The sequence below is a fragment of the Suricata suricatta genome, chromosome 2 (genome assembly GCF_006229205.1).
Source record: "Suricata suricatta isolate VVHF042 chromosome 2, meerkat_22Aug2017_6uvM2_HiC, whole genome shotgun sequence".
NCBI lineage: Eukaryota > Metazoa > Chordata > Mammalia > Carnivora > Herpestidae > Suricata > Suricata suricatta.
In genome coordinates, this window is record NC_043701.1 from 78,629,792 (window position 1) to 78,655,108 (window position 25,317).

Here is a 25,317-nt window from a genome sequence, read left to right on the forward strand (position 1 = left end):
TCTCTTTCCCTTTCTCTCAGCCTCTCCCCTGCCTGTGGTCGGTCGGTCTGTCTGTCTGTCTCTCTCTCTCTCTCTCTCAAAATAAGTAAATAAACTTAAAAAAAATGCAAGAAGAAACAACATCATCAAGTCATGGCCTAATCTAGTATATACATACTCTATTATTACTAGAAGTTTTAAGACTTTTAGTTTTATAACTAAACTGCATGGTGCTTCTAGAAAAGAAAAATGCTCAGAGGTCAGAGCAAATTATTTAGAAGTATAAAAGTAAAGTAAAACAAATATGCCCTCATTCCAGTCTACAGATATATATGAAATGCCAGTGTATCTTGGGTGCCTGGCTGGCTCAGTCAGAGCATGCAACTCTTGATCTTGGGGTTGTGGGTTTGATAAATAAATAAATAAAACATAGAAAGAAAAAAAAGAAAGAAAGAAAAGAAAAGAAAAGAAAGAAAGAAAGAAAGAAAGAAAGAAAGAAAGAAAGAAAAGAAAGAAAGAGGAGAGGAGAGGAGAGGAGGGGAGGGCAGGGGAGGGCAGGGGAGGGCAGGGGAGAGGAGAGGAGAGGAGAGGAGAGGAGAGGAGAGGAGAGGAGAGGAGAGGAGAGGAAAGGAAAGGAAAGGAAATAAAGGGCACTTGGGTGGCTTGGTCAGTGAAGCGTCCAACTCGATCTCAGCTCAGGTCATGATCTCACGGATCATGAGCCCTACATCAGTTCATGAGCCTTGCATCAGGCGCCACACTGACAAGGCGGAGCCTGCTTGGGATTCTCTCTCTCTACCCCTCCCTGCACTCACTCACTCTCTCTCTCTCTCAAAATAAAAGAAAAAAAGAGAGAAAGAAAGGAAAGAAAGTAAAGCTAGTGTTTCAAGAAGCTGAAATCTACCATCTAACTTTCTTCTCCCTCTCTTTAAGCATTTCTGGGGATTGAGGAGTAAAATCCAAACCCACCAAGTATTAAATGCTCCAGTTAATCAGCCCTTCCTTCGTCACTTTTGTGGACTGGAGCAAAATTTCCCCCAGGTGCCTCACCCTCAGTGAATTTTCCATCAATATCTCCAGTTCACCCTATTTGAAAGGGGCGATTCTGGGGACGCACAGAGCAGCTCCCATCCCCCAAGAAGCTAGAGTCCTGGGCCAGCCAGTTCACCTTGTTCCTATTCTTCGGGGGACAGTGACTTAGTGGCTTTGCTACAATATAGAGGATCTGCAGAAAACTGGGAAAAGTTCACTCTGAAGCAAACAGGCATTAGAAACCACCAGGACTGTTCAGAGGCAGATGACATCAAGATCAGGAACAAGAAGCTTGTGTTTCTCACTGTGAAGTACCACACACTCTGAGAGAGCAGAACTTTAACTTGCGCAATCCTGGGCAAAATGTTCTGTGTCTCCATGTTCGTAGAGCAAGGAACCAAAGTTAGTAATGTCTCAGTCACTCTGGTGCTAAAATTTTAAGATTCTAACAGAGATTCAGGGTAAGCAAGGACTAATACTAGGACTATGGATTTCTAATTAGTGGCCTTTTCTCATTACCAAAAGCATGCATGAACAAAATTAGTCTGTGCTCAAAACAAGTTAAAGAGAAGTGACGTTATTATACACTGTTATGGGAAGCTGGTAATACAACGCAGCTTAGCCCCAGTATCAGAATTTTCAATGTGCAGCCCCTGGACTCAATTGATCTATAATGTTTCATTCCATATGGATACAGAGATATTCAGTGCACACTATAATATGTGGAAAACTGCAGAAAATGTGTATGATTTAAAAAAAAGAAAATGTGTATTCTTCCTTCCCCTCTCCTCCCTTCCTTTTCTTCCTCCCATTCTTTAAGTCCTAATGGTGTACTGAGATCCCAACATACAGCACGCATTCATTCTGAGGCTGGGGTTAGAGAAAACCATTTTTTGACTACAAAATACTTGTAATGAATATGTATTACTTCCAGAGTTTAAAATATTTAGAAAGGCATAAATTGGTGAAATACAATAAAATGAAAAACTAGATGTAAGTCCTTAACCTTTGGGGTTTTACAGTTAAATTCGTAGACAAGACAAAAATAGAAAAATAACAACTCTTTTGTTGGATAGATTTTTTAAAAATCAAGTGTGACTCTGGAAGGTTAGAAGGTTTGCCAGAAACAAATGAAGTCCAGTAACAGTAAAACTCAATAATTCATAAAGTAAAAATAACTGCACACAAGTAAAATTAGGGAACCTGAAAAATGAGTGAAATAGAACACAAAATCAACTAGGGAGCAGAATACAAGATAATGACTTTAAAATGGAGTTTACAGTCAATCTGCATATCATGGACTGGTTACAGCAGCACACAAGTTAGGGGTCATCTTGCCTCCTTAAAAAAATTAATCTGAACGTTTACTTCCCATTGTTATATTATGTGACATTAGGAGGAAGTCACAGTCATCACATTTTGTACTTACCTGGTCCCCATTTGAGAGTCCAAGTTTCTGACCAAGTTGTCTGTTGATTTCAGCCACATTTTCACCTTGATCACTAAAATGCCTGCCTTCTACCCAGCTCAAGAATGCAGGCTGATGACCCCAGGCCACTTCTATAGCTTGATTCTATTTATTCAAGAAATAAGACAGGAAGTGTGTAAGAGTTGTGTCTTTTCCGGATTCACATAAAAGATAAACTATTATTGCAATCCACACATACAAGAAGAATTCGACAGATAGGAAACAGGCGTTGGTTGTGCACATGAGAGCATTCCCAAAGCTACAACCATTTCTGATACCCAAGGCTAGTGAGGCTATTGGTGAAACCAGTGCTCTTCCTTTCTCAGGATGGCAATACAAACTGAGTCAACCATTCCAGAATTCAAAATGGCAACAGGTAGCCAATGAATTTATATAAACTTTGAGCCAGATGTATATATTTGAATATTTCTTCTGAATTAATGATTGAAAGAAGAAAATCACACCAAAACATATCTCCGCAGTATTTTCTGTAGCAGTAAACACTTAGAAAACGGTCTTAAATATCTATTAACAGGAAGATATTAGATAAGCTACAAATTTACTATTTTAGTAAAGCATGAATCAATAAGTGGAAATATAGCATGACCATTAAAAGTGTAACAGTATATGTATTAGGAGAGAATAAATGCACATGGTAAAACCACAAAAATTACAAAAGCATAAACCATGAAAGCAGGTTCCTGTTCCCAGAGGTAATTACTATTAGTGACTTCCAGAAATTTTATATTATGCAGCTTCTTAACTAACTTTAAGTTTTAGAACTAAGGAACTGTATGTGTAAGTAATTAAATCAAAATGTAAAATGTATTCTCAGGGTGCCTGGCTGGCTCAGTTGCTGCAGCATGAGACTCTTGATCTCAGGTTCTAAGTTTGAGTCCCATGTTAGGTGTAGATATTACTTAAAAATAAAAATATTTATTTTAAAAATGTATTCTCAGGGCTCCTAGGTGGCTCAGTTTGTCAAGTGACTGACTTTGGCTCAGGTCATGATCTCATGGCTTGTGATTTTGAGCCCCATGTTGGGCTCTGTGCTGAGAGCTCAGAGCCTGGAGCCTGCTTTAGGTTCTGGGTCTCCCTCTCTCTCTCTGCCCCTCCCCTGCTCATGCTCTCTCTCTCTCTTTTAATGAATTCTCATTAAAAGCAATTGCATAAAATACATTAGGTTTGTGGCTAAGGACTAAAAAAAATGTTTTCTATGATTAAAGAATTAGAAACTCATTATAGAAACCTTAAAAAATACATAAAGTTGGAAGGAAAAAAGGAATTACTAATATTCTCTCCACAAGACAACCACGTGAACAATTTTGTCTATTTCTGGCTAATCCTTTGTTCTATGCACAAGTTAATTTTTTACATAATTGTATGTTAGTCATGATTCAGCATCCTTTCCCCCCATTGAACACTGTATCATAAGCATCTTCACACATATACCACTTTTTCAGTAAAAAGTAAGGACATTATTGATAGCAATGAAAACTTACCACCTTAGGACATTTTAGTATTAATAAAGTCATTTATTTATACCAAAATTGATTATTGATGCACTGAATTATTAAATATTAAATTCATTCATCTGCATCAAATTTTACTACCTCATAACTGTTTATAGGCTGCTTATTGTGTTTCTTTTTTAAAAAATATTTTGGGGCGCCTGGGTGGCTCAGTTGGTTAAACATCCGACTTCGGCTCAGGTCAGATCTCACGTCGTGGGTTCGAGCCCCGCATCGGGCTCTGTGCTGACACCTGGCTCGGAGCCTGGAGCCTGCTTCCAGTTCTGTGTCTCCTTCTCTCTCTGCCCCTCTCCCTCTCATGCTCTGTCTCTCTCTGTATCAAAAATAAATAAAATATTTAAAAAACATATTTTATTTTTGAGAAACAGCACGAGAGGGGGAGGGAGAGAAAAAGGACAGAGGATCAAAGCAGGCTCTGCACTGACAGCAGCAAGCCCCATGTGGGTCTCGAACTCACAGGATCACAACCTGAGCCAAAGTTAAGCCACTCAGGCACCCCTATTGTGTTTCTTTAAATAGGAAACATTTCAAAGGATTTTGGAGCCACTCTGAGGCAATATAATGTACCTTCAACTAACCATGTTATTAGAACTTCGTATACAACAAAGTCACCATGTATCACTTAGTTGTATCATTTTTCTCACAATTCACAGGATAGTCTAACTGCACTTGCTGACAAAATGTTGCCACTAAGCAAGGTGTAATAAAGTATACAGGGCACTGGATTTGGAGCCACATTCCAAATTATTACGCCAGCTGTAAGTATGCTGGCTGAGGTTACAGGGTGAAGAAAACCGACTCCCCAAGTGCTTTCACACAGTTTCATCACAGTCAATGGCATATAATCCAGATCAATTCCTGTGTCATAAAAAAAATTATTTTTTTAAATGACAGGTTTTAAATTTATTTTTTTTAAGTGATCTCTACACCTACCGTGGGGCTCAAACTCACAAGCCCAAGATCAAGCGTTGCACACTCCAACTGAGCCAGCCAGGCGCCCCCATAGAAGAAAAGATGTTCAATAAGAAGATAGGAAATTTGCCCTCAAGTATCAAAAAGGAGAATTCTACCAACTCACTGGGAAAGAGAAAAACCGATCTTATTAAACAGGAAAAATACTTCAATTATTCCTTTGGTCAATGTGTAATAACCAGTTCCATAATCATAATACGTGTTCAGTTGGATTTTGCAGACTAAGAATTGTGAGTCCATTTTCATGTAAAACATTTTCTACCTGTATTGCAGAACTGCTGGGTACTCAGGTAAAGAGAAGAGACCCACAGACTGGGGAGAGAGGAACCCCTTTCCCAGGAGTTCAGTCAATAAATAACTACCTGCTTTTGTCATTACCTGCGGCACTGGTATCATCTGGAGGGAACTTTCAGGTGAAATCACAGATTGCCGTGCCTTGGGACTGGCCAGATTTGAAGCCTCGGTTATCTTTTGCTCACACAAAAGAAACGACAGGTCTGTACCTGACCATTTCTAGATGGCGATTTAGATTTATTTGAGTTCAGCGTGGCTGTGAATCCTTTCCCCCATTTCAGCCATCACAGCAAGCGCTGAGCCCAGCATACAGACAAAATAAGTCAAGTAAAGCAATGGTTCTCAACTCGGGGATGATTTAGTTCCCCAGGAAACATCCAGCAATGTCTGGAGACTTTTTTGGCTGTCACTACTGAAAGGGAGGGAAGCTACTGGTATCTAATGGATAGAGGTCAAAGTTTCTGTAAACATCTTACCACACCCAGCCAAAAACTTATCCAGCCTAAAGAGCAAAGATTAAAAAATCTTGAGTGAAAGCATCTACTGGGTATCCAGTCCTGAAGTAAGGACTTGTATAAACAAAACAATACTTGAAACAGAGCATGACAAGGGAGATGTGTCACATAAACACAGCAGTGAAGTTTTGAAAAGGAGACATGTTCACGTGAAGGACAGAATCTGAAAGCTAGGCAGAGGAGGTAAGATTATGCTCAGTTTTTAAAGGGATGGAAGAAGGAAAACTGTTTTGAGAAGAACAACTTGATTACACAAGTGGGTTATGGAAGAAACAGTGCCGCACACTAAATGAGTGACAAGAGGACAAATTAACTGCGTGGAAATGGCACCAGCTCGGGAGTGCCAGTGAGTACAAAATGGCCTAGATACCCAATGTCCCCTTCAGCATCAACAATCCAGGATTCTGTAACAGTGGGTCTCATTTTTTGTACCTCCAAGTAGCCCAAAAATACTTTTTAAATTACAGATGCCTTAACTTCACTCTCCAAGAATCTGAGTCAGTAGGTCTGAGAAAGGACCAGAACATTCGTATTTTTAAAAGCTTCAAAGTAAGTCTGACTCTAAGGGGAAAATCATCTAGAAAAAGCAGGTAAGTGGAAAAGAAGGATACTTAATATTATTGTAAACTATTAAATATTTCCTGCATGATCAGCCAGTGCTGGGTACCATGCATCCAGGATTTCTGAGGATTCCAAATATCCTATTCTTCTACCCACATAAGCACACTCAAACTTGTAGGCTTTGTGCTCTATTTCTAGTTATTAAAATACGGATGCTGTCTCTGCCAGTGACTAGAGGGGCAAGTGACGACAGTTTCAAGTAATCCTACTTGCGTACTTCCAAGTATGCGTAACTCTACTGTACATTCGTGGCACACCTCGGATGGGCTCCGAGCATCGGCGACACAGTGAAGAACCTTCATTTTTTAACCTACCCTGCTCAGGGACACAGTGCTCAGTCCCTGTTAACGTACCGTTAACTTACAAGACTGCAAAACAAATCTGCCTCTCTCTCTCTGGAGGCCCGGACGGCAGCCGTGCAGGCACCAGAAAATCACTAGCAGGAAAAATATTTATTAAGGTAATAAAATTTAACGACTTCCCAGGAACCTTTCCAAACTGGAGTGAGGAATATTTTTCAGTGCACACGTAGAATACTGATGTGTTTGAAAGCCCACTCTCACCGAGTGTAAACACCTGGAAAGAATAAGTTTCTGGGCCAGTGCTGCACCAGACGTGGTGTGGGCTGCAGAGTGTGCCCCGGCGAACCCTGACCTCGAGGGGCCCTCACTCCGGCTTCGGAACGGCTCGGAGGAGGCAGACAGGCAGGCCGTTCCACGCCTCCGCGAGAGGCGCGAGCCGAGCCTCCGCCTTCGTCCCTGACAGGCCCTGGCTCGGTCCGCCTCCAGACTGCCGACCAGGTGTCCCGAGTCCGGGCTGGGAGCCCACGGCCGGGGCCGGCGCCTTACCTGCAGCAAGTGCAGCTGGGCCACGAGACGCCGCGGCAAGTGGAGGAAGCAGTCGCGAGCGTTGGTGAAGAGCACAGTCACCGCTACCCCACCACCCTCCGCACCCGCCAGGCGATCGCCACCCCACATCGCCCACAAGCACAGTGCCCCGGCCGGACACTCCAGTGGGCTCGGGCCACAGAGCAGGCAGAGAGCGTCAGAGCCGGAGAAGATCGATCGGCCCCGCCCCCCCCGAGGCCACGCCCCTCTCGCCTCGCGCCCAAACCGGGACGGGCAGCAAGCCCCTCCATCTCTCCGAAGCCTCTCCGCCAGTCCGCTGGAGGGCGGCACCTCGTTCACCGAAGTCACACTCGCAGGAAACGATGCCCGACGCTATCGATTCTCCAACCAATCCTGGCACGCCTTGACCCATCTTCCCCTCTTACTGGGTGAGCGGGAGCGCGGCGAGACGGATGTTGTCGTTTTTGCGAGGGGCCAAACCGACAAGATGGCGGCTAGTGGCGGGGAGCTTGGAGGAGTATTTGATCACCATGTCCAGAGGGCTGTATGCGACACGCGAGCCAAGTATCGCGAGGGGCGACGGCCTCGTGCTGTCAAGGTAAAGTGATTTTGGTTCAGTCTCTATTCTTGATAGCTTTATTTTAGCTCTGATTCACATCCCAGCATTCGTAAATAAAGGTTTGAAAGGCCGCGATCCTAGCCATGCCTTATTAGAGAGGGGTATGAGAAACTCTGGTGCTCAATTACCAGAAAGGTTTTCTTGAACCCTTCGGTCAACTGCTAGAACGTCGGCTCCGCAAGGATAGTGCTTTGTGTTAGTCATTGCATCCTTCATGTTTACAATAGCGCGTGATGCGTGGTAAGCACTCAATGACTATTTGTTCTTTGTAGTAACTTCTCCCGAGCCAACTTCTGGAAAATATGCCGATTGAAGAAGATCTGTTCTTTAGTTTGAGTCCCTCACACCTGAGATGAATTTACTTATTTTTTCTGCAGACCAGTTAAACAGAATGTTTTATGCTTTCAGAGTTTTTGTTTTTGTTTTTAGGGTTTTTTGTTTTGTTTTGTTTACTTCAAATTCCACGGTAGGTAACATGCAGTGTTATATTAGTTTCAGGTGCACAAAATAGTGACTCAGTCATTCTGTATACTTAGTGTTCTTCGTAAGTGTACTCTTTAACCCCTAAAGCATTTTTTTAAAAAATAGGTTTGTCCTAGGCTTATCTGGGCAGTATATTTTTATGTGTTTACTTTTCTTTTAGGTATATACAATCAATTTGGAATCTCGGTACTTGTTAATACAAGGAGTTCCTGCAGTGGGAGCAATGAAGGAATTAGTTGAACGATTTGCTTTATATGGTGCAATTGAACAGTATAATGCTCTAGATGAATACCCAGCAGAGGAGTTTACTGAGGTTTATCTCATTAAATTTATGAATCTACAAAGTGCAAGGTAATTTGGAAGTTAAGCATAAGTTTCATTTCCTTCATTTCCATTGTTATCATTTTGGCCCCAGTTTTCCCTCATTTATACCTAAATTACCCAATAACCTAACATTGCCCTGTATTAATTACTCTTATCTTACTCTCGTCTTAAATGTTAGCCTTACCAAAACACTTATTTCCATCATGTCATTCCCATGCTTAACAATCTGTCATGTATTGTGGTAGATTAAAAAATGGGTTTGGAGAAATTTTCGAGCTCCACTGCTTACTAACATCATGACTTTGGACAAGTCGTTTAACCTCAGTAAGCCCGTTTTGCTTCTATTCTATAAAATCTGTATGGTATAAGGACCTACTTGCTGAAGTTGTGAGGGCATGTTGAGATACTCCATGTAAAGGGCTAAGTGTAGTGCCTCCTTTTCAGAAGGCAATAATCGTTAGGTATTGAAGTTCTTATTGTTAGGCATCTATGTGAATTGACCCCATTTTTTCTAGCCCTCTGGATAACATACTCTGCTCCAATAAGGCTGAAGTATGAAATGCCTTATCTAGTTTTATGTTGACCCATTCCTGTCACTAAATTGCTCAAAGACTCGTTCTTCTTTGGCTGTTGCCATTCATATTTTCTTTATTTTTCTTTTTTAAAAAATTTTTATTTTTTTAAGCGACCTGTACACCCAGCATGGAGCTCGAACTTAAACCCCAAGATCAAGAGTTGCTTGCTCTACCCAACGGACCCAGCCAGGCGACCCACCATTCGTATTGTCTTTATGTACTACAAATAGCACTTAGAGCCTACCACAAAATCACTTGATTTTATGGGGTTGTATATTTTCAGTTTGCTCTTACATGTAATCTCACTTCCCCTAACCAACTTGCCTGTTCTCCATGATCAGGGAAGCGTATTTGCTAGAGCTTTAGCACCTCCCACAGCACATAGTAGAGTAGGCTGTGGAGTTCAGTATCTTGATTTGACTCCTACCTCCACGAACCAATGTGAGCATGGCTAAGTTGTAAATCTTCCTTGGCCTCAGTTTCATCCTAGGGTTTTTATGAAGTGTTTATTCAGGTTAAACACTTCAGGCACTGCCTGGTACCTGGAAAATCCCAGTAAGTATTTTGATCATTATCCCTGAGCACAGAAGTACTTAAATATTTATTGTAGTAGACTGCCCAGCCAGTCATAGATGTTTAATAAATATCTGTTGAATACAGTCCTCTGACTTTGTGATTGATTAGTTATTATTCAGCATTTATTCAATTATTGAAGATTTTATAATTATAATAATATTATTAATTTTTATACATGAATTCCATTACAGGAACAAAATTGTGGTGAAAAGGCTAAATTGGGTATGAACTAACTCTTAAGGGCTGTTGAACTTAACACAGAGAAATCTCTATTTCATGACCATAGATTGTGTACGTCAGGTTAACTGCCAGATCCTAAGTTGGTTAAAGGGATATGTGTGGATGACTTAGCTCAAAACCTGTTAGCACTATAGAGAACTCTAAGAGTATGCCCTGTATCAGCAGAATCAATACCATCCATAAGGAGAACATCTTAATTCCCAAACCATAGAAGGTATATACTCATAGCAAAAGCTGAACTCTGCCCTTTAGATCAATGCATTGTATCCTAGTTCAGCTTTCATCCTAAGTAAGTCAAGATTAATAAACCATGCTGTCATGTATTTCTGTTTAGGACAGCCAAGAGAAAAATGGATGAACAGAGTTTCTTTGGTGGATTGCTTCACGTTTGCTATGCTCCAGAATTCGAAACAGTTGAAGAAACTAGAAAAAAATTACAGGAGAGGAAGGCTTATATAGCAAGAACTACTAAAAATAAAGGTATGGAAAGCCTGTTACTCAGCACCTCCAACATACAGGGCACTATGCTAGGTATATCATTGTGGAGCCCCCAGTCTGGTGGGAAGAGAGGCAACTAAGTGATCATAGTATTTAAGAACTCTGCAGCACTCTTATCAAATAGGGGCTGGAAAGGGAGAGATGTTGGTTTGTGGAAGACTTCTTAGAGGATGAGAGAGGTAGCTGAGTTGTGAAAGAGAAATAGACATTACTCAGGAGGTAAGAGGAAGAGATGGAATGGTAGGCCAGCTAGCAAGTTTAAAGGTCCAGAGGAATAAGGAGCAGCATGCATTTGAAGGAACTATGAATAGTACAGGATAACCACAGCCCAGGGATTGCAGCCAGAGGGAAGATCAGAGAAGAGGACAGGAACTGACTCACGAAGGGCATTGTGCCACATGCTGCAGAATTAAGGTTTGACCTAAAGGCAATGAGAAACAATTATGATTTGCATACCAGTTACCAACTGCTAATCTAAAACTGGTAAATGTGGAAAAGCTCCACTTTTGACCAGCCGCTGGCCAGGTGCCCCATATGCCCAACTAGTTTCCTCAGTCAGAAATTCTAGGTGCCTGGAATGGAGCCGTGGGATTTGGTACATGGACTGTAGGAACAGAGTACTCCGAATTGGACTGAAATAATGCGTGTGGTCTGAAATCTGAATAGTACTGAAAGTTCAGATTATCAAATATCTACGCTTTAGTTGAAGGACAAAGTCAGTGTGCATACAGCTGTTGAATACAATGAGTTTATGACTGATTAGGGAAGGGGCACGTAGCAGTGAAGAGAACTATAAGGTGGGAAGACTCCTGGAAAACTTACCTGAAAATTTGGCAAGAGAGTTGGTGAGAGTCCCTGGTCACTTGTAGACACCGAACTTTAACCTGTGGGATATGTGATAGTTCCAGGAGGACTTATATTTGTGTGGCAAATAAAATTACAAAGTATGGGTCCAGCATATCGCCTCCTTTACAAACCAACAAATACAAATTAAGCAGCATGATATATTCATCTAGTAGAACACTTTGAAGCTGTAAAAAAAAGACACATTCTGTGTAATGACCTAGAAAAAAAATCTCTAAGATCTACAATTAAGTGGGAAACACAAAGGCACAGAGAAATGGATATTATGGGGAAAAAAGAGGGGTAGGAGGGGAGAGGAAAAAAAGGACTTATTGGACAGATAAATAAGAAAGGAAGAATGGGATTACTTGTGGGCAGGGAAGAGGGGTGGTGGAAACCAGGCAGATAGAGAGTAAAGAAAGTGTGAAGCCTCACACTAAAGTACCCTTTACGGTTTTTAGCTTTTACATATGAATGTATTGCCTGCTCAAAAATATTTTTCAGGGTAGCATTTGTTAACATTTTTAAATAACGTTTGTTTTTAAGATCCTACGTTTCTGAGTGATGAAAACAGTAAACTTGTCATTTCTTTTTCCTCTTCTCTCACCTTTTAAATTATATCCTAAAGATCATTACGTGACAAAGAAGAAACTGGTTACAGAGCTTAAAGACACAAAAGATTTTAGACAGGACTTCCATTCAGAGACCTCTGGGCTTTGTGCAGCCACTTTGAACACGTCCACTGGCAACTCAGATCCTTGTCTTCCTTATTCTTGTGAATTGCCTTTATGTTATTTTTCCCCAAAATGTACATGTGCGTCAGGGGAGCATCTGGACAGGGCATCAGACTTCTCGCAGGATGGTAGAAACCAGGAAGAAACATGGGAGCGCTGTATGCACAGTGACTCTTTGCAGAAAATCCAGGTGAAACCTTTTAAAAATCCATTGACCTGCCCTGGTGCCCAGAAGACTATCACCTCTTCAGAGGCAGTTGACAGATTTATGCCTAGGACGACACAACTGCAGGAGCGGAAAAGAAGAAGAGAAGATGATCGTAAAATTGGAACTTTTCTTGGAACAAGCATGAGTAGTAATGAGGTTATGATTGGACCTCTGTTACCAGACATACCCAGAGTGGATATGCACGATGACTCGTTGAATACAACAGCGAGTTTAATTCGGAATAAACTTAAAGAGGTAAGGTCATTTTTAAAAAATTGTTTTGAGAGACCATTACTAAATGGAGATTTGTAGCAACTAAAGTATTGTCATTAATTTTTTTCATTTTCCGTTTTTTGAGGTATTTCTGTACAGTTCCTGTTTAATTAACTGAATTTGACTAACAGGAAAGTATGTGCTTTGCTATCATTAGCCTTTGCTTTCAACAGTGAGCAGAACAAGGGTGTGGGGATGGCTCCAGTCAGTTAAGCATTTGAGTCTTGATTTCAGCTTAGGTCGTGATTTCTCGGTGCATGAATTCGAGCCCTGCAACATGCTCTCTGCTGTCAGCACGGAGCCTGCTTTGGATCCTCTGTTCCCCTCTCTCTCTGCCCCCCCCCCACTTGTTCTCTTTCGTTCTCAAAAATAAACATTTTAAAAAACATGAACAAAAGTTATTCTTTGTCACTATAGATGTAAAACATAAAAGCAGTGGTTTCAGTCCATGAGATCAATCTATGAGAATGGAGCGCAGGCCCTCTCTTTTTATTTATTTATTTTTAATTTTTTTTAAATGTTTTATTTATTTTTGATACAGACAGAGACAGAGCATGAGAGGGGGAAGGGCAAAGTGAGAAGGAGACACAGAACCGGAAACAGGCTCCAGGCCCTGAGCTAGCTCTCAGCACAGAGCCTGACGCAGGGCTTGAACCCACGAATGTGAGATCTGACCTGAGCCGAAGTCGGAGGCGTAACCGATTGAGCCACCCAGGCGCCCCATGCCCTCTCTTTTTAAAGCCCCACATTGGGCTCTGTGCTGACAGCTCAGAGCTTGGAGCCTACTTCGGATTCTGAATCTTCTTCTTTCTCTGCCCCTCTGCTGCTCGTGCACACACGTGCGCTCTCTCTCTCTCTCTCTCTCTCAAAAATAAACATTAAATATAAAAAAAAAAGCTCCCCAGATGGTCCTATTTTGAACCACAGTACAGAATTATTGTGTTGAAGGAAAATTTCCCATGTTGAAGGAAGACTTTTTTTTAATGTTTTTATTTATTTTGAGAGAGACAGATAGAGTGAGCAGAGGAGGGTCAGAGAGAGAGGGAGACACAGAATCCGAAGACAGGCTCCAGACTCTAAGCTAGCTGTCAGCACAGAGCCTGACGCGGGGCTTGAACCCTTGAACTGTGAAATCATGACTTGAGCCGAAGTCGGACGCTTAACTGACTAAGCCACCCAGGCGCTCCGAAGACTTCTTTCTTTAGTTCAGCGTTCTTACAAATTACATCAAAATGCTTTTTGCTTCTTCGATAAAGATAGCCTTAGAATAAGATGAGATTTCTAAACACTAGGCCCTAAGTTCTGCATTTCAAAATGTAAACTTCTTAAATAAATTACAAGTCAATCGTGGTACTTAAGTAGTAATTTTCTTACATGTTGTTTACATAATCATTTTCCATTTCTAAGCACAAATAAAAGGAAGCTAACATTTGAGTTAGCTTTTGAAAGGTAGCTTTTTGTGCAGTAAGCCTTTTAGAAACCAGACTGAGCAAAAAGAACCATTCCCTTAAACTTTAACTCTGGAGGTTCAGAAAGTGCTTTTCATGCAGTTGTATATGTATTTTACAATGTGATTAAGGGAATCTAAGGTAACTTAACTTATTTTATACACACACACACACACACACACACACACACACACACATATATATATATATATGTTTTTACCTGAAAATTACTATCTGATTAAGGATGAGGGCTTATGTTAGAATATCAAAAGTCTATGAACACATTTCCATGTTTAAGCCTCTTTTTACATGTTTGAGTTTGTGCTGGTCCTTTCCTTCCTTCAGATACAGTTGGACTGAGGCATAGATACAGATACATAGCTCTCTCAGCCAGAACGGACTGTATTTTCAAGAAAAAAGTTGTTAGGTCCAAATCCTAAGTAAGGAGACAATAAAACCATAAAATTGAGAAATACTAAATACAACTTACATGGTTTCTAATAATTTTACATTTTAAGTGAAGACTGTCTTACTCTGCTTTAACTCATTGTCCACTCTTTCTGATGATGTGTTGGTTTCACTTCCTTAGGAAATTGAGGATTATACCATTTTCTGCTTATTTCTCCAACTTTTTCATTACTCCCCCCCTTAAAATCTCCATGTCTCTAAATACGTCAGATGTTATCAGTGTTTCAAGTTACCCAGAATGAAGATCTCTGTGTCAATAAAATAGCAAGTGACTTCGTATCTATAAAGGATTGTTAGAGTATGTGTTTACTTTTCTCCCCTCAAATTTTTTTCCTTGTTAAAGAAATTTTACTCCCCTCAGTGTTTGGACAGAAAACTTCGTGCCTAGATCATAGGCTGTATGCTGAAGTTGGGCTAACTCTGCTCAAATATGACGGCAAAAATTGAGCTACTAGATGTATATCCTACCTATCCTAATAGTTCATTTATTCTTGTACTATAAAACTAAGTTTTGGTGGTTCTCTTTTTTTAAACCAGGTAATTTCATCTACACCAAAACCTCCAGAAGACAAGCTGGAAGATGTACATACAAGTCGTCCATTAAAACAAAGAAGACGAATATAGATTGCCAGCAGCAAATTATATTTTCTAAGGGACTATTTATCTTTTATTTTTTAGCCTGTCGTTTTAATTCTTTAAAAGATTTTACTGCTGGTATTTTTTAATGCACTCCTCTTTGTGATACGTTCAAGCTATTTATGTAATAAAGTTTCATCTTGTGAAATTAGCTTATCATAAACCGAATACATGTCAGCCAAATATGTTTCTTAAAAAAAGTTAAAGTTTTTCCAGAAGCTCCACACAGTGACTGGTTTCATTTTATTGGCTAGAACTGGGCTCATGGCTGTTCCTAACTGAGGACGTCTGGAGTGGTGAATGTTTTAGGTTTCCAATTTCTCTGGTTGAGGAGGCAGGAGAAAAGAGGGCTGTGAAAGGCTTATTCACAGTATTTCCCACAAGAGCCAAGGTCGTTGGCTAATCTAAAAAATAAAATTAGTTTACTTATTATAGGTATCATTTTGATATTTAATATCACAGAAACTTTTTATAATATTTCTCAATTTGCAGTAGTTATTTGTAAATTAAGTGAAGCAAGGATTAAAACTTTACAATGCAAATAAAGACAGGCAATCAGGATCTGTTTCTCATTTTAATACCAGTATTGAGTGATTCACATTCAAAAACTAGAAGTCAGGATGTGTCTGAATGCCAGGGCTTCAAAATCAATACAATTCTGTAAAGTAAAAAAGTTAAACTATTAGAACAAAGCTGAAAGGGCACCTGGGTGGCTCAGTTAGTTAAGCGTCCAGCTTCAGCTCAGGTCATGATCTCACGGTTCATGGGTTCGAGCCCCGCATTGGGCTCTGTGCTGACAGCTAGCTCTGAGCCTGGAGCCTGCTTCAGATTCTGTGTCTCCCTCTCTCTGACCCTCCCCTGCTCACACTGTCTCTCTCTGTCTCAAAAATAAAAAACACTGAAGAAAAAATTTTTAAAAACAAAGCTGAAAGTAGGAGCCTATAGTCTTTAGTTAACCTCTAAAAAGAAGGCAGAACAAATCTGTATTTGTAAATGCTGGACTGCTAACCACTACATATAGCATACTCACATTGTTTTTCCTATCAGATTATATAATTGGAAACTTAAACAAATATGTTCAGGCTGATTGCATTTTTTTGTTGTTTTCACTGCTAAAAATAACTTGAGAAGACCCATACCAAACTGTTTCTTTTGTCTATATATTTAAAGGCCTCTTGCCTAATGGATTGAATTTGAATATACAGGTTAAGAAGGTTCATCATCAGTTCTGACCTGATTGAAACTTGCTGGAATGGTACCAAATGGTGGATGGTATTAAAAGAAGCTGGGGGCAAGGGATTTGCCCTTACTTGTAAAGTAAGTAAGTAGATATCTTTTTCTGCTGAACTCCCAGGTAAAAGACACATGAGAGGCCCAACCATAGAATTGGAAAGAGCAAGTTACTGTCTACAACATGCTTCTCAGATTTTAAGATACCATGAATCTCTACCTCAGGGCCTTATTAAAATGCAGATTCTGATGGTGGTGGCCAGGAGCTAGGGGTGACGGGAAAGCAGAATTGTTTAGTTTTCCAGGATGGAAAGCGTTCTGGAAATTGGTTGTACAACATTGTGAATGTACTTAACATTACTGAACTGTATGTTTACAATTGGTTAAGATGGGTAAATTTTATGTTAGGTGTATTTTACCACAATTAAAATAATTCTCTGCCAGCCTTAAAGGGAGGAGCTTCTTAGCGGGTTCAGTGTTGCTGAATGGATTCCTGAATGGGTTCTTTTCAGAACTTTTCAGGATCTTATCACTGACTGTATGGAGGCCAGCATACCTCCCCATCCCCACCAACATGTATAATATTTGATCACAACGAGAGGAAGAAACCTTTGCGGTGTCAAGCATTAAAAGAAAAAATTGAGTCTGTTGGTTTGGGGTGGGGCCTGAGATCCCGCATTTTTCACAAGTTCCTAGGCGACACCATTGTTGCTGGTGCACAGATTACAAGGTAGTAGCTGGGCTACTGAGTTTTGGGAGCATCTAGAGATGGATTGGTGTTCCATCCAGCCTGAGTAGTTGCTCCCCTCCAGGCCATTCTGTGCAGCTTCCTCCATCCGTCTCAAAGAGAGAAGTGTGTCTTTTACACACTGTTCTATATATTCCCAGGAATAAACTACAGTGGGACAGGGTAGAGAAATGAGCTAAAGATAGCACAGGAGAGCTTAACATGCAAGTTCATGCATAAGATTGCCATCTACAGAGAATAAAATGTTTCACAGGTTTGTAAAGCACAGGTGATCAAGGAAGAATTAAAAGGAAATGTTAATGTGTCAAATCAATTTGACACTCAATAGAGCTGGCTCAGAAAACTTGTCAAATTCATACATGAAAAACCTTCCTGAGCACAGACAGTATAAAGTACTTTAAATGCACGTAAGATTTTTAAAACTTAATTATTCTCATTGTTTGGCAACATTAGGGTTGAAACAGATCAAATTTTGTCCTAGCAGTTGTAGACAAAATAGTTGCTGAGTGCATTATTCAATATTCTATCCCTTAAGCACGCCAATATACTCTAGTGTCTTTGGGGAAATACTAACATGTGTCCAGCAAGTATTGCTGTCTGATCCCTTAAAAATTTTGCTCTTAACCACTTTGAGCTGTAGGCACTGCACCTTTGCATCTGGAAACATTGTCCAAACACCCACAACAAGTCTCGCTGCTTTTTCAAAGTCCACAAAAGATATCTTGCCATCGTTGTCAGAATCCTAGAGAGGAAGATGATTTCTTGATAAATGATAGAGTAGTTTTTAATTTCACATGGGAAATAACTCTGCCAAGTTAAACTATTAGTTTACACTTCTGTGGGCTCTACTTACATAAATCAAAAGGTACTTATTTATTGAGGCTACTTATTTTATTCCTGAGAGTCTATTTAGAATACCTGTTTGTGTCCCTCTTGCCTTTAAATTCACATGTTAAAAGCCCCCAATGTGATGACTCGGGACATGTCTTTGGGAGATAATTAGGTTAGATGAGGTATTAAAGGTGGAGCTCCCATGATATAATTAGTGTCTGTAAGTAGAGACCAGAGCTCCCTCTGCGCCATGGGAGGACACACTGAGGTGGTGGCTGTCTGCAAGCCAGGAAGAGCATCCTCACCATGGAGGCGAATTGACTGGCACTTTGATCTTGGACTTCCCAGCCTCAGGACTTTATTTTTAAGATTTGATTTATTTTATTTCATTTTTAATGCTTTTTATTTTCTGTATCTCCCTCTCTCTCTCTGACCCTCCACTGCTCTCTCTCAAAATAAATAAATAAACTTAAAAAAAAGGTTGGAATACTTTGAAATCAATGAGGTTAATTTAGGCACTTCAAACTATTTATAAACAAGATCTTCTGTATTCAGAGATAACCATCAATTCCAATTTGTAGATATTATTAGTCTTTTTCCTCTTCTCTGTCCCCACTGTTATTTTCTAGGTAACCTTAACAATCTAAGAAACTCTCCTGCCTCCATCCAATATTTCATTATTTATTATAGTTGATTCACAACTGTCCTCTTAGGGAATGATGGGGAAAGGAATCTGACCCCTTTTGCTCAGTAGAATATTCAACCTTAATAATACACACTCAGTTTACCTTATTAGCCCCATGTCTCAACATCAATTCTCCCAAGTTTGGATGTTCAGTTAGATGTCCATGCTTTTATTCATACTATTCCTATTGTCTACCCTGATCTTCTAGTTTCTTTCTGCTCAAGACTTACAAGAACCAGCTGAAATGCTAGTTATTCTGTGGAAGTGTCTTCTGATCCACTAGATCCACTAGAAAGAGCTTTCTCACCACTCCCATATAGTATTTTGAAAATACATAGATTCTGAAGTAATCACATTACACTGTGGTTATTAGTTCATATGTATTATGTGACCCAGAACTGAGCATCTCCTGTAGAATGACTTCTTGAGTCTTAGGTAAAACACAAATAAAAGACAATAATTGTATAGACTTCAAAAAAAATGTGATGAAGCTGCAATAAAGGAGATCTTTTTTTATTTTTAAATTTGCCTTTTTTAGAGAGAAAGCGAGCGAGCCAGCTAGGGAGGGGCAGAGAGAAGAGAGAGAGAGAGAATCACAAGCAGGCTCCACACTGTCAGCATGGAGCCCAATGTGGGGCTCAAACCTATAAATCATGAGATCATGACCTGAGCTAAAACCAAGAGTTGGACACTTAAAACGAATGAGCCACCCAGTTGCCCCAATAATTTTTTAAGTAAACTCTATACCCCAATGAGGTTCGCACTCACAACCCAGAGATCAGGAATCATGTGCTCTACTGACTGAGCCAGCCAGGTGCCCCTGAAGGTAAATATTTTTTTAACCTTTGGTCAGGCAATAACATATATATATACATGTGTACACACACGTGTGTGTCTATCTCATTATTTTCTTACATAGAGTACGAAAACAAAGTGTAAACTTCAGCATATCACTGACAGAATATTTTTCAGTAGTGAGTCCTTCATCTCCTTGGAAGCCTGCCCATTCGCACCATCCAAAATGACCACTCTCTCCCTGGAGAGGGACTTCTGGGACTTCTATCCATTCATTCATGCCACAGATGGCCTTATTCAGGTCCTGAGAATAGAGTAGTGAAGGAGCTCTTCTGGAGTTTGCAATCTAGTTAAATGTTTTAGCAAAAGCAATAGAACTAATATAAAATTCCAGAGTTATCAGATTAGCTGTGTCTTTTTGTTGAGTTTCTTCAATCCATAGCATGCACGTGATGTGGGGAACAAAGGCAAATGAAAAAAATATTTAAATTTCCTGACAACCAGCAGCCCACTGACAAATTCTCGAGATAGGAGAGTGACTTTCCTCCAGGAACTCAATGGCCTCTATGTCAACATTTTGCTGCAGGCAAAAGGCAATCATATCTTAACATCAACCCAACCTCCAGGATCCTGTAGTCTCTCCTTTAATAAATAGAAATTCCTTTGTTAAGTTCCTTTATATCTACCCCCCAAAAGTTGTATGCTAGCAAACATTCTCTGGCCCACTGATATGCATGTGAAGGGTCTCACGACTAAGGTTTTGCTAGCCAGTAGTAAATGACTTTTTCCTAACAGTAGCTAGCCCCTCAATGGCCTGGAAACCTCGCTTCCTAATTCCTTAGAGACTTATGCCATCCCTAACCCTCTCCCAACTTGAAAGTATATAATCAGTCACTGTTACAGTCTCAGTGCAGCTCTTTCTGCACACAGGTCCTGTCCCTGTGCTTTAATAAAACCACCTTTTTGCACCAAAGGTATCTCAATTCTTGCTCGACGGTTCACTCAGAACCCCACCATTCCTCATCACATGCAGCTCAACCCTGTGAGAAGTAGTATTTTCCCCAAATTAACATATCTTGAAATATATATGGAACATGTTTAGGAAGTGGGATTAGAGGAGGAAAATTCATTGACAGTGTGATGCATTCAATCATGTACAGCTGCATTCAGTGTCACAACCATTTCCCCCATGTATTAGTATGACCACATGAATTTACATCCATGAAAATTTAGCTTTTCATTTTCAGTGAGACTTTTGTATAAGAGTAATGCAATAAGAAATAAAAGCTTCACAAGACAAGAACAAAAAAAAAATTGTAAATGTCAGAGGAAGTTGGTGATTTTTTAAAATGTTGCAACAATTTTTAAATGTATGTTTAAGGGGTGCCTGGGTGGCTCAGTCAGTTAAGCTTCTGACTTTGGCTCAGGTCATGATCTCAATGATTCATGGGTTTGAGCCCTATTTTAGCCTCTGTGCTGACACCTCAGAGCCTGGAGCCTGCTTTGGATTCTGTGTCTCCCTCTCTCTGCTCTTCTTCTGCTTGCGTTCTCTCTCTCAGAAATAAATAAATATTTTTAAAATGTTAAAAATAAATAAATAAAATGTGTGTAAAACTTTAGGGATCTTTTCAACATCCCAAATCCAAATTTAAGTGCAAGAACAAGGGATAAAAATTTACTTACTCAGAACTCTGCAGTGTTTTCCTAAGCAATTCTACACATTAAGCACTTGTTCCCTAGAAAACTGCCATTTAAAACTGTCCCTATTCTTCGGGGGCCTGAGTAGCTCAGTTGGTTGAGCATTCAACTCTTGGTTTTGGCTGAAGTCATGATCTTATGATTTGTGTGTTCAGGCCCCATGTTGGGCTCTGTGCTGACAATGCGGAGCCTGCTTGGGATTCTCTCTCCTTTTCTCTCTGCTCTTCCTGCTGGCTCTCTCACTCTCTCTCTCAAAATAAATAAACTTAAAAAAATTTGTTCCTATTCTCTTTCCAGGGTTCCTCATGCCAACACCTGGCCCCAGAGGTATAAACACATCACAACAATGGTACAGGTGAGGCGAGGCCAGGGCTATTCATTTCTAGGCAAAATTGTCAATGGGAAGATTTTTGTCTCTGGAATTACTAACATACCTTTCCGGTAGGAAACTCCCAGCTGTAACCCTTCTCCCTGTGGGCATTCTTTGTCCTCAACCTTTTTTCCTCTCTTCACTGATATACACAAATTGTTACACTAGAGTACTGATGTCTGGTGATTAGTGTGTGCTTTATCTCATTTTGTGTCAATCCTTCACATTTATTTTCTTTGATCAAGAGACAAGGAATGGCTTCACTGAGACTTATCCACTGCTTGATATCAAGGCACATTTCCTGCTGAGCCCAGAGGCAGCCTGGCAAACCCGGAGTTGGTACAAACCCTGACACTGACTTGCTGGTCTTTGCCTGGGCCTACTAAAGACCCATCCTGATGACATTTAAGCATTACAGAACCAGGTAAGGAAGTGTTTGGGGACTCTAGGTCTAAACGAGGGATTCTCCCAAGAAACAGACCACTTCATTTCATCTGTTTTGATTTTTTTTAAAGCTGTCATGAACTATTTTTGAAAAGCTGCTATAGAGAACATTGATTTTGTATTTTATTAGAAAGATTTTTTTAATGTTTTATTTATTTTTGAGAGAGAGAGAGAGCATGAGCAGGGGCAGGTCAGAGAGAGAAGGAGACACAGAAACTGAAGACAAGCTCCAGGCTCTGAGCTACCTGTCAGCACAGAGCCCGATGTGGGGCTTGAACCCATGAACCACGAGATCATGAACTTGAGCTGAAGCCGGACGCTCAACCAACTGAGCCACCCAGGTGCCCCTGATTTTATATTTTAAAAAACTGTTTAAGCATTCACTAAATACAAAGTTGACACTATATTACTAAGTCAGAAGTCACATATAGAAATCTTACACTACAGCTTTTCTTCAAAAGTCCCTTAAAGAAACACTGATAATCCTTTAACCCACTTTTTCACTCTTATGCAGTTATCACGGTCTTTGTCAAATGCAAAAAATACTGAAAGAAAAAGACCATAGAAGTGTATTGTAACTTACAGCTATTTTATAATTCAAAAGTGTGTACACATGAAAAGATTTTAGAAATCTTCCTCCCAAATTGAGGGGGAAAAAAGATTTTGGCAGTCTTTAAAAGTCAAAATTATTGGAAATTTTTCCCCAGACTTTTGTAGAAGGAAGAGTAATTCTCCTCTCTGACCAATGATGAACTTCACTTGTGATACTCTGTATAGTTACTATGAGCCAAGAAGACGAACAGTGGAGCTAAGCAAGGTGATAACATTTATTCTAAAAAGACTGGCAAAGGGGGCACCTGTCTGGCTCAGTAGGTAGAGCATGTGACTCTCGATCTTGGGGTTCTGAGTTCAGACCCCGACTGGGTATAGAAATTACTTTAAAAAATAATAAAATAAATAAATGAATTTTAAAAGAGTGGAAAAATTCTGTTCTATAGGGACGCCTGGGTGGCCCACTCGGTTAAGTATCCTATTCTTGGTCTTGGCTCAGGTCATGATCTCAGTTTGTGAGTTCAAGCCCCACATTGTGGTTGGCATTGAGCCTGCTTGAGATTCTCAGTGTCTCCCTCTCTCTCTGCCCCTCCCTCGCTTGTGTATGAGAACTCTCTCTCCTCTCTCTCAATATGAACAAACTTAAAAAAAATATTATTGACTCTTTTAGGGGTGATGTTAATTATTTTGATTACGATTATGGTTTCAAGGTATATACCTATGTCAAAACTTTTCAAAATGAACCCTAAAAATGTGTTAGTGAAACTGGATCACATTAAATAATTTATTTTAAATATAAGATCTTATCTTTTTTTCCAGCATGAGTAATTATAATTTTTTGTACTGATACTCTATTTTTATGAGGAAAAATAAGTCATTTAATAATTCACATCTCTACAGCATATGAAACCAAAGATATCATGATTTAAAAGCCACATGCTTAACTTAAAAACAAACAATACTGCTAGCTTATTTAATTCATTACTGGTTAGTTCTCAGAGTGGTGCAGCTATGGGATATGAAACTTTGAGTGAGTTTTTATTAAAAATCATCCTCACAATCAAGTCACTTCTGTTTTACACTGGAAGCCTTACCAAAATTATGTCTTTCTAGTGGCCATGAAAAAATTCAAAGACTTTGATGACAATTATATATATATACACATACATATCTCCAAAGAAAAATACATTTGCCACATATTAATATGGACACCATATATATTGCCCTCTCAGCCTGGCCAATTTCCATTTCTTAATACTCTTACCCTGTTCATTAGCATATCATCAGTCATTCCAAATACACTGCGCAGGATCGCTCTATACGCATTACGATCTAGTCCAAGGTTACTAAGTCTTACATCAGCTCTTTCCACCAAACTGTGAAAAAGCCTTTTGAGACACTCTACTTCACTTTTTTTTTTTTTACTGTAAAATAAAAACACAAATAAATACAACTTAGACTTACTCACTGAGTACTCTAATCCAATTAAAACTTTTTTACTAAGCAGATATTTTGTTCCTATGATGCTGGATGCTCTACTGATTAAAAAAGAATGACATGACTTGTTACTTAAGGGCTTATGCAGTTAAGGTAGGTGTCACCAGAAGTCTCGTAAGACAGTATGTAAATGAAAAATTATGTAATATAATACTCACCACTACAGACATGTGAAGAAAGAGAAATGAGTGTGGGAAAGAGGAGGTGTACCATTTTCCTGGGAGTAGACTTTAAACAGAGACTTGGAAGGATGCATTGAATTTATACAGGAACAAATGTTTTGAAAGTGGTACAATGGAGAATTCCAGGGAGGGAGGATATGGGTAAACCGTAGCATTGCGGTTGAAGTTGATCACGCTTTACTGGGAACACAGCAAGTTAGGAAGAAGTGAAAAGACCAGATTGAAGAGGATGGGCTCATGGCAGAGGGCATTGAATGCCTAGTCAGAAAGTTAACCTTTACATTGACCTTGAACCACATAGGTTTGAACTGTGGGTCCACTTAAATGCAATTAAAAAAATAAATACAGTGCAGTACTGTAAATGTATTTTTCTTACTTTAAGAATACAGTATATAATACATAAAACACACAAAATGTTAATCGACTATGTTATCTGTAAGGTCAGGAGTAGGCTACTGGTAGGTAAGCTTTTGGGGAGTCAAAATTGGAATTTTCAACTCTGTTGCAGGGGGTGGTGCTTATATCCTACAGGTTTTTCAAGGGTCAACTACATTTTACTGGAGAGTGTTTCTAATGGACCGTTTCTGCACCATCTGAAGGACAGAATCCACAGTCTCTCCTTTGTTTGTTTAATGCAAATTCCCAAGCCTTGCCCCAGACCTACCAAGTCAGAATGACTAACATCAGGCCCAGCAATTTGCTTTTATAAACAAGACTGTAGTTGACTCTTCTAGGCCCTAAGGGTTGAAAGAGTGGGAGGGAGCCTAAGATGCTGCAGAAAATCAGTAGGACTTGGTGACTAATGTTCAAAGGAAATGTTCAATATTCACACACTTTGATTTCAGTCCAGACTTAGGGAAGGGTATTTTTAAAGAAATGTAGGGGTGATTCTAATGCATTGATCAGGACTGAGAATTAAGGAATTAGACTTACTGGGATGGAGATGCTCAAGTGCTTGGACCCTACTTCTTACCTAAATAGCAGACTTAGACAAGTCAAATAGCTTCTTTACGCCTCAGAGTCCTCACCTTTGAAAACTGGGTATTGTCCTAGATGATCTCTGAGATTCCTTCCATTTCTGTAGTCCAATTCTATGAAT

General features: G+C 39.8%; 2 protein-coding genes across 3 annotated transcripts in view; one reads left to right on the top strand and one right to left on the bottom strand.

Moving 5' to 3' along the window:
- The window catches only part of PEX1 (peroxisomal biogenesis factor 1), a 44,140-nt gene extending 36,683 nt beyond the window's left edge, over positions 1-7,457 (bottom strand). The window contains exons 1-2 of the mRNA XM_029918855.1: positions 7,262-7,457; positions 2,441-2,584 (exon numbers count right to left, since the gene is read on the bottom strand). Of these exons, the coding sequence (XP_029774715.1) occupies positions 2,441-2,584; positions 7,262-7,390 (273 nt within the window). The 5' untranslated portion in view covers positions 7,391-7,457. The remainder of the gene's footprint in view (positions 1-2,440; positions 2,585-7,261) is intronic.
- A 95-nt stretch (positions 7,458-7,552) lies between these two features.
- Positions 7,553-15,410, top strand: RBM48 (RNA binding motif protein 48). Of its 2 annotated transcripts, XM_029928997.1 has the most exons (5): positions 7,553-7,859; positions 8,524-8,714; positions 10,413-10,558; positions 12,048-12,616; positions 15,088-15,410. In XM_029928997.1, exons 1-5 carry the CDS (start codon positions 7,749-7,751, stop codon positions 15,172-15,174), a joined length of 1,104 nt encoding a protein of 367 aa, XP_029784857.1. In that variant the 5' UTR covers positions 7,553-7,748; the 3' UTR covers positions 15,175-15,410. The 2 variants fall into 2 exon arrangements, with proteins under 2 accessions (XP_029784857.1, XP_029784867.1); XM_029929007.1 differs by lacking the exon at positions 8,524-8,714 and having other exon boundaries at positions 7,555-7,859.
- The last annotated feature ends 9,907 nt before the right edge of the window (positions 15,411-25,317 follow it).

What these genes read in the sequence shown, in the direction of transcription:
- RBM48 (XM_029928997.1), top strand. Translation starts at nt 7,749, where the DNA reads ATGGCGGCTAGTGGCGGGGAGCTTGGAGGAGTATTTGATCACCATGTC. An exon ending in ATGAATCTACAAAGTGCAAG is followed by an intron (nt 8,715 to 10,412) that starts GTAATTTGGAAG and finishes ATTTCTGTTTAG; the next exon opens with GACAGCCAAGAGAAAAATGG. An exon ending in AAGAACTACTAAAAATAAAG is followed by an intron (nt 10,559 to 12,047) that starts GTATGGAAAGCC and finishes TATATCCTAAAG; the next exon opens with ATCATTACGTGACAAAGAAG.